This window comes from Tachyglossus aculeatus (assembly GCF_015852505.1).
Source record: "Tachyglossus aculeatus isolate mTacAcu1 chromosome 12 unlocalized genomic scaffold, mTacAcu1.pri SUPER_6_unloc_4, whole genome shotgun sequence".
Taxonomy (NCBI): domain Eukaryota; kingdom Metazoa; phylum Chordata; class Mammalia; order Monotremata; family Tachyglossidae; genus Tachyglossus; species Tachyglossus aculeatus.
In genome coordinates this window covers 6754786-6764173 of record NW_024044831.1, presented here as the reverse complement: position 1 = coordinate 6764173, position 9388 = coordinate 6754786, and the positions used below count along the sequence as shown (strand labels likewise).

General features: G+C 52.1%; 1 protein-coding gene across 1 annotated transcript; it reads left to right on the top strand.

Moving 5' to 3' along the window:
• Positions 1-726: 726 nt before the first annotated feature.
• LOC119921704 lies at positions 727-3809 on the top strand. Its single transcript, XM_038741774.1, has 7 exons — positions 727-744; positions 861-966; positions 1135-1177; positions 1269-1471; positions 1749-1825; positions 2233-2272; positions 3514-3809. The coding sequence occupies exons 1-7, from the start codon at positions 727-729 to the stop codon at positions 3807-3809; spliced, it is 783 nt and encodes a 260-aa protein (XP_038597702.1).
• The last annotated feature ends 5579 nt before the right edge of the window (positions 3810-9388 follow it).

Below are 9388 nucleotides of genomic sequence, written 5' to 3'. Positions count from 1 at the left end.
ATAGTCCATATGTAACCATAATTCTACTCATTTAGGTTGATGTTATTGATGCCTGCCTAGTTGCTTTCTTTTGCCGTCTCCCTCCTCCCCGCGCCTCCTCCCCCCGGCCTTCTAGACCCTTAGCACGTTGCCGCGTAGGGATGTTTTGCATTTCTTGACGAATTGTACTTCCAAGCACTCAGTACAGTATTCTTCATAGGGGAAGCGCTCAGTAAATACGATAAATGAATTACTGAACGGTGGCGGACCAAGCCACGGCAACCCACTGGAGAGGCACTTTTCCAGAAAACAGAACAAGTCCGGGCTCAACACACGGCCGTCCACCTTGGGGCTGATTTTCCCGGAGTTGTTATTTCTCAAACGTTATTCGTTGGCCCCCCGTTCCACTGAACAATGTGGTATTTCCTGTTTTATAATTACTCTACTCTTTTCTTCCCCTTTTGCGCAGTGGTCGTATTACCTCTCGATGCACAGAATGAAAATGCGGGTGTACCGGTGTGGATCATCTAGATTGATGTTTTGAAAAAATCATGAAACAGGAAACTGGAACGGGGAGATGAAGTCTCAGAGGAACGAGATAGTTCTTATCGACTTGAGTCTGCTCTAAACACCAGGACGGCATGTTTGTGAGGTTTAGAGATTGTTGGTGCCACGTGTCTGGAACTGATGGGTGTGGGGGAGTAGAGACAGACAAGGTCATCAGTTCCAGCGAGGCCCCTGGCCCACATGGAGTTCATCGTCCAGGTAGGAAGGAGTCAGTCTTGCTTTCGATTTTCCCTTTCACGCACTTCCCTTCTGTAGGCGCTCAGGACCAATTCCCCATGACGATGCCCCCTAGTCTTTCTTGCCCCTCGCTTTAGTACCTGGCGTCACACCTCCCTCTTCTCCCACTTCTGGAAATCCGCAAAGTTCACGCTTCATCACATCTGGCTCTGGCCGCCCAGGGCGTTTGGCGATTTCATGGCAGTCAGGGGAAACGCTGACCCGAGGAATCCGCGGTGACATCGTATTTAAAAGTCGCAGTCTCCCTCGTTCATCCTTTCCTGGTCCAGACGTCACCTCAGCGGAGGGGATACGATGCTGCCGGCCGACTGCCTCGCCGTTCGCTGGGATCTCGCTCCCTCCCGGCTGCAGGATGCCTGGCCCCGATAGCCCCTATCCAGCTCTGCACCGAACGGTGAGAAGGAGGATCGGCCCCTTGGAAGCAGGGAGACGACGGGACGGGGGTCCCCAGACCGAGGGCTTTCCGGCATGGCCTCACTGGACAGCCCCTCTCAGGAGGGCATGGCTTCGCTTTCACTGGGTGGGGTCCTCTCTACTGGAATCCAGAAGAAACGGAAACTGGGCCCAGGGCCCTCCCCCGGACTAGAGAGAGATCGGGCCCATTCGTTGCCAGTTCGTCCCAGCTGCGATGAGGACGTCACCCAGGCTACCAAGCGCCGCTGTGTCCAGATCTCTCTGCTGGCTGCAGGTAAGTCCTCCGCCTTTCTCTTTTCCTCCCTCACATCCTTTCGTTTCCCGCTTCTTCCCAGAGTCTTGTCCGGACAACCCACTTCTGGCCGTAAAGCCGGCCCCTTTCTCCTTGACCTGCCTGCGGGACCTCCAGAATGCCTCTCCGACACACCACTCCTTTATCTGCTCCTATTGGGAACCTGCCAAGTCTTGAATGGGCATGGGGTTTGAGGCGGGGAACTCCTCTCTCTCTTTCCCGCCACCCCGCCTCATTAAGTGTGTTTGTTTACCTTCAGGTGGCAAGAGCCTCGTGAACCCGTCGTCCAAGAAGACTGGCTCCACCCCGTCCATCCGCATCCCAGTGCCATTCCAGGTGAGTACTTTCTCCATGGGGTTGCCCCTCGGTTTGGCGGATTGGCACGGTAGCTGAATTTCCGGAGGTCACGTGACCTCGCCGGAACAGAGAGGTTAGGATTAAAGGGGGAGGAGGGCTGTAGAGTTCCGCGAGATGCCCCTAGCTCTTAAGAAGAATAATACTTTTGTTTTAAAGCAGTCGCCGGAACGTCATCTGGGCTACGTTTTCCCGTACCGATACCGGGTAACCGTATCTTTTCCTCCGGAAAGGGTTTCGGGTGAAATCTTGTCAGAGGAACTTTCTGCCCCTTGGTTCTTTCAGGAGCGTCTAAATGTACTTCCGTAGGGGACCTGGTTAGTATTGAAAGAAGAAGTGTTTGCTTTCTCTTTGGTAGTGACAACATCTGCTGCCCTCTCTTCCTACAGGTTCTGCTGGATGGTGAAGCCATAACCGTGAATGAGCTGGAGATCATCATCATCATCATCATCAACATCAATCATATTTATTGAGCCCTTACTGTGTGCAGAGCACTGAACTAAGCGCTTGGGAAGTACGAGTTGGCAACATATAGAGACAGTCCCTACCCAACAGTGGGCTCACAGTCTAAAAGGGGGAGACAGAGAACAAAACCAAACATACAAAGAAAATAAAATAAATAGAATAGATATGTGCAAGTAAAATAAATAAATAAATGAATAAATAGAGTAACAAATATGTACAAACATATATACATATATACAGGTGCTGTGGGGAAGGGAAGGAGGTAAGATGGGGGGGTGGAGAGGGGGACGAGCGGGAGAGGAAGGAAGGGGCTCAGTCTGGGAAGGCCTCCTGGAGGAGGTGAGCTCTCAGTAGGGCCTTGAAGGGAGGAAGAGAGCTAGCTTGGTGAATGGGCAGAGGGAGGGCATTCCAGGCCCGGGGGATGGCGTGGGCCGGGGGTCGATGGTGGGACAGGCAAGAACGAGGTACGGTGAGGAGATCAGTGGCAGAAGAGCGGAGGGTGCGGGGTGGGCTGTAGAAGGAGAGAAGGGAGGTGAGGTAGGAGGGGGCGAGGTGATGGAGAGCCTTGAAGCCCAGGGTGAGGAGTTCCTGCCTGATGCGCAGATTGATAGGTAGCCACTCGAGATTTTTGAGGAAAAAATATGTAACAGTGCTTTGCATGTAGTAAGCGCTTAATAAATGCCATTATTATTATTATTATTATTATTTGTTAAGCACTTACTATGTGCAGAGCACTGTTCTAAGCGCTGGGGGGAAATACAAGGTGATCAAGTTGTCCCACATGGGGCTCACAGTTTTAATCCCCATTTTACAGATGAGGTCACTGAGGCCCAGAGAAGTGAAGTGACTCGCCCAAGATCACACATCAGACATGAGGCAGAGGTGGGATTCGAACCCAGGACCTCTGACTCCCAACCTCGGGCTCTTTCCACTGAGCCACGCTGCTTCTCTGGATAATAATAATGGCATTTGTTAAGCGCTTACTATGTGCAAACACAGCTCTAAGTTCTGGGGGATACAAGGTGATCAGGTTGTCCCACTTGGGGCTCACAGTCTTAATCCCCATTTTACAGATGAGGTAACTGAGGCAAAGGGATGTTAAGTGACTTGACCAAGGTCACACAGCAGACATGTGGTGGAGCTGGGATTTGAACCCATGACCTCTGACTCCGAAGACCGGGTTCTTTCCACGGAGCCACGCTACCAGATGGCCTTCCAGAGATTCTTTGGCTCCCAGCATTCAGGGCTAGAGGTCCCGACACTGAACTGGATGGATGGCTCCATCCTGAAGTCAGACCGGGAGACCAATTACTGCCTCTCCACCCTTGCAGCGCAGGCCAGGGCTAGGTCCAATCCACTGACCAACAGTGAGGACTTCTGCCTCAAGCCTGTGGTCTCCTCTCCCCGAACCACCTCCAGCCACAAGCTGCAGCTCCCGCGGATTCCCCGAAGAGCTTCGGTCAGACCGAGGTCTCGTCGCCGCCTGCGCTGGGACTCCTGAAGACTCGCTCACGTCCTTCAGTTGCCCCTAGCAGGTGGTCCGGCCTGGTGAGGCCTTGGGATTTCAACCTTCATTGTTGGTCTCCGAGGGGCGCGGAGCTAGTCCCCTACTCAGAGCACTAAGTCCTTATTCGCCCTCAGTCCTAACCACCCACCTCCACCCTCTCAGTCTTGGGGTATTTTGAGACCTGGATACTTATATCCAAAAGACCAGCAATGGTTTCCCTTCCCTTCGTAAAAGGGCACGGTTACGCCCAGTCCCTACACAGAGGGTGGTGGGCGTCACATACCAGGACCGTACTGGTTGTTCTCCCGGGTAGAGCCCACCATCCCCAACAGTCCTGTGTCTGCTTGGCCTTGCGAGATGAGTGAGCATCTTCTGCTGAGCCGGAATGAGGGCAAACAGCATCACTGGCCTGCGACCGCTCCAGGCCAAGGGAATCAGGGGAGGGGGAGTGGGTGTGGAGACGTCGAGAGAGTTGCTGGCCAGGTCACGCGCTGCACCGAGGTCTCCGCCTGTCAGGGCAGCAGTCAGGCAACACAGCAGGAACAGACCTCGAGCCTCTATCCCCTTCCACTTCCGCTCTCAGGTGGGAGCCCTGATCCCAGCCCCAATTCAGCCCCTTCTCCCCCGCCCCCGCTGCTTTGGATTCCAACAGTGGGCAGAATTCCATCCTGTCCTCCTCGGGGGCTTGCTTCTTCTCCCTCTCCCCAGAGATCACCCAGCTGGGCGCGGGGAATAGGATCTGGCCCCCGGGCACGTTGGAGTCCTGTGGGAAGTTCGCCTCGGCCCCTCTCTTCTCTCCAGCCCTCAAGACCTGGACCCCGGCAAAGTGGTTACTGAGAGAGCAAGATAGAGCATTCCGGCACGGACCCCAGGAGCAGCAGGCCTAGGTGGCCATGAGTACTGGTTGGGTGACAGTACTAATGAATATGCCCAGCACGCAATGGAAGGGCACGTCCCACTTCAAACTTTTTTGGAAACCAATTCCATCCCTTTCTCTCATTCCTCCTCTCTTTCTGTAGCCTTACATTGATACCTGGGGACTTCAAGATCCTCACAGAGGTGCCTCACGGCCCTTAAGCTACCCGATTCCCATCGAATCTCAATTCCGCTGCCCTCATGCTCCACCCCACATCACCCACTCGCTAAAGTGCACGCACACTACAGTTACAAGGGCTGAAAAAGAGAAGCACTGATATCATATTGAACCCAATGACGATGCAGGAAGAGTGGAACGACCCACGGACAAATCACCTTGGAATGCTAAAACGAGAGATCAGACGTCTAGGCTTTCCCTACCTCTCTCTCTTTTCAGCATCTCTGAGTCTCTAGACACCCGAGCCTTTCCCTTCATCTGCTACTAACTCCGTATTTTTCCCTTCGCCAGGAGCCATGACACAGTACGAGCAGTGTCACAATCAATATCAACGCCCAAGAAGGCTTCATGCCAGGGGACGTCCCCCTGCTGGGGAGTCGGAGAGCAACCGACAACACTCACAAGGGGAACGCAACCCGATAAAGGTACGTAGGGCACCTTTACAGCATAATTGTATTGTCCCTTCCAACGTCACCTCAAATATCTCCTTCTCCCGTCCAGCCAGCACACTCCGCTCCTCTGCAGCTAACCTCCTCACTGTGCCTCATTGTCGCCTGTCTGGCCGTCGGCCCTGGCCCACGTCATGCTTCTGGCCTGGAATGCCCTCCCTCCTCACATCCGCCAAACTAACACACTTCCTCCCCACCCCCACTCCCGTCTTCATGGCCCTACTGGAAGCTCACCTCCTCCAAGAGGCCTTCCAGACTAACCCCCCATTTTCTCTACTCCTCCTCACCTCCCCAACGCCCTGACTCCCTCTGCTCTAGCCCCTAACCTCCACCACAGCACATGTGCGCTATATGTACCTATGTATCTTTCTATTTACTTTATTAACGATGTTCATATATTGCCATAATTCTATTCATTTAGATTGATGTCATTGATGCCTGCCTAGTTGCTTTCTTTTGTCGTCTCCCTCCTCCCCGTGCCTTTCCCCCCGCTCCCCGAGCTTCTGGACTCTTAGCACGTTACCGCTTAGGGAGTTTTTGCATTCCTTGCCGAATTGTACTTCTAAGCACTCAGTACAGTATTCTTCACACAGGAAGTGCTTAAATACGATTAAATACGATTGAATAAATGAATGACTGAACGATGCCGTGCCAAGCCACGGCAACCCACTGGAGAGGCACCTTTCCAGAAAACAGAACAAGATCCGGGCTTTACACCCGGAAAAGAGAAGTACTGAAATCATACTGAACCGACTGACGATGCAGGAAGAGCGAAACGACCCGCCGACATTGAACCTTGGATTGCTGAAACGAGAGATTAGATGGCTAGGCTTTCCCTAACTCCCTCGCTTTCCAGCCTCTCTGAGTCTCTACACACCCGTGCCTTTCCCTTCATTTGCTACTGACTGCGTACTTTTCTCTTCTCCAGGAGCCAGGACACAGGATGAAAAGTGTCACAATCACTATCAACGTCCCAAGGGGCTTCATGCCATTCATTCATTCAATCGTATTTATTGAGCGCTTACTGTGTGCAGAGCACTGTACTTTGCGCTTGGGAACTACAATTTGGCAACATATAGAGACGGTCCCTATCCAACAGTGGGCTCACAGTCTAGAAGGGGGAAACAGAGAACAAGACAAAACATATTAACAAAATGAAATAAATATAATAAATATGTACAAGTAAAATAAATAAATGAATAGAGTAATAAATACGTACAATCATATATACATACATGCAGGTGCTGTGGGGAGGGGAAGGAAGTAAGGCGGTGAGGATGGGGAGGGGGAGGAGGGAGAGAGGGGATTCAGTCTGGTTAGGCCTCCTGGTAGAGGTGAGTTCTCAGTAGTGCTCTGAGGGAAGAAGAGAGCTAGCTTATCGGATGTGCGGAGGGAGGGCAATCCAGGCCACGGGGATGACGTGGGTCGGTTGTCGACGGCGGAACAGGCGAGAATGTGGCACGGTGAGGATATCGGCGGCAGAGGAGCAGTGGGTGCGGACTGGGCTGCAGAAGGAGAAAAGAGAGGTAAGGTAGGAGGGGGCGAGGTGATGGAGAGCCTTGAACCTGAGGGTGAGGAGTTTTTGCCTGATGAGTAGGTTGATTAGTAGCCACTGGAGATTTTTGAGGAGTGGAGTAACATGCCCAGAGTGTTGCTGGACAAACACAATCCGGGCAACGGCATGAAGTATGGACTGAAGTGGGGAGAGACAGGACGATGGGAGATCGGAGAGGAGGCTGACACAGTAATCCAGACGGGATAGGATAAGAGCTTGAACGAGCAGGCTAGCTGTTTGAATGGCGAGGAAAGGGAGGATCTTGGCAGTGTTGCGGAGGTGAGACCGGCAGGTTTTGGTGACGGCTTGGATGTGAGGGGGGAACGAGAGAGCGGAGTCGAGGATGACACCAAGGCTGCGGACTTGTGAGACAGGAAGGATGACAGTGCCGTCAACAGTGATGGGAAAGTCAGGGAGAGGGCAGGGTTTGGGAGAGAAGACAAGGAATTCTGTCTTGGACATGTTGAATTTTATGTGGCAGGCAGACATCCAGATGGAGATGTCCTGAAGGCAGGAGGAGATGCGAGCCTGGAGGGAGGGGGAGAGAGCAGGGGCAGAGATGCAGATTTGGGTGTCATCAGCGTCGAGATGATTGTTGAAGCCGTGGGAGTGAATGAGGTCACCAAGGGAGTGAATGTAGATCGATAACCGATGGGGACCAAGAACTGAACCTTGAGGAACCCCTAATGTAAGGGGATGGGAGGGGGAGGAGGAGCCAGCAAAAGAGACGGAGAATGAACGGCCGGAGAGATAAGAGGAGAACCTGGAGAGGACAGTGTCTGTGAAGCTAAGGTTGGTTTGCGTTTTGAGGAGAAGGTGGTTGTTCACAGTGTCGAAGGGAGCAGAGAGGTCGAGGAGGATTAGGATAGAGTATGAGCTGTTGGATTTGGCAAGCAGGAAGTCATTAGTGACCACTGAGAGGGCGGGTTTTCGTGGAATGTAGGGGACGGAAGCCAGGTTGGAGGGGGTCGCAAAGAGAGTTTTCGTTGAGGAATTAGAGGCAGCGCGTTTAGACGACTCGTTCAAGCAGTTTGGCAAGGAATGGTAGGAGGGAGTTAGGGGGATGACTATAAGGTGAGGTGTGGTCAAGAGAGGAGGATTTTTTTCGGATGGGAGAGACGTGGGCATGTTTGAAGGCAGAAGGGAAGGAACCAGTGGAGAGTGAGCGGTTGAAGAGGGAATTTTCGGAGGCGAGAAGGGACGGAAAGAGAAATGTCATAAGATGAGAGGGAAGGGGGCCAGAAGCAGGGGTCTTCCCCCTGATGGGGAGTCCGAGGGCAACCGAGAACACTCACAAGGGGAACGCAACCCGGTAGAGGTACTTGGGGCATCTTTACAACATAGTTGCCTTGCCCCGTCCATTGTCACCTCAAATATCTCCTACTACAGCCCAGCCCACACACTCCGCTCCTCTGCTGCTAACCTCCTCACTGTGCCTTGTTGTCGTGTGTTTCGCCCTCGGCGCTGACCCACGTCCTGCTTCTGGCCTGGAATGTCCTCCCTTCTCACATCCGCCAAACTAGCACTCTTCCCCCCCCCCCTTCATAGCCCTACTGGAAGCTCACCTCCTCCAAGAGGCCTTCCAGACTAACCCCCCATTTCCTCTGCTCTTCCTCACCTCCCCAACGCCCTGACTCCCTCCGCTCTAACCCCCAACCTGCACCACAGCACATGTGCGCTATATGTACTTATGTATCTTTCTATTTACTTTATTAACAATGTTCATATATAGCCATTATTCTATTCATTTAGATTGATGTTATTGATGCCTGCCTAGTTGTTTTCTTTTGTCGATTGTCTCCTCCCCGCTGTCCCCAAGCCCTTCTCTATTCTTAGTGCGTTTTTGCGTAGGGAATTTGTTCATTCACTAGGAGACCAAAGGCTAAAGTTGGATAGATGAGAGAATCCCAGGTAATCAAGAAAACAGGGGAGGGAGGGAGGGAGGGAAGGAAAGAAGGAAGGAAGGAAGGAAGGAAGGAAGGAAGGAAGGAAGGAAGGAAGGAAGGAAGGAAGGAAGGAAGGAAGGAAGGAAGGAAGGAAGAAACAGAGTTATAATGTGAGAAAAACAATAAATGAAAGAGAAAGAAGGAATGAATGAAAGGAAGAAAGAAATTAAGAATCAATCAGTCCTATTTATTGTGTGCTTACTGTGTGCAGGACACTGTACTAAGCGACTGGTGACAAGAACATAACAACATAGACAAATTTCCTGTTCAGGATGAGCTTACAGTCTATGTAATGATATGAATGAATCATACAGGGAACCGTCCACCCCACCCCTACTAGGATTTCCACGCAGAGATATATCACATGAGTGATACAGGTGATCGCACTATTGAGTGGGAATCCAACCAGCAGACAGAACCTAGTTGCCATGTTTAGCATGATTCTCAGTTCCTGCGCGGGGTCGAAATCTAGGGGGTCCTACCCGAGAAAGGACTAATCAAAAAAGAACCTAGTTCCCGAAAAGTAGTCG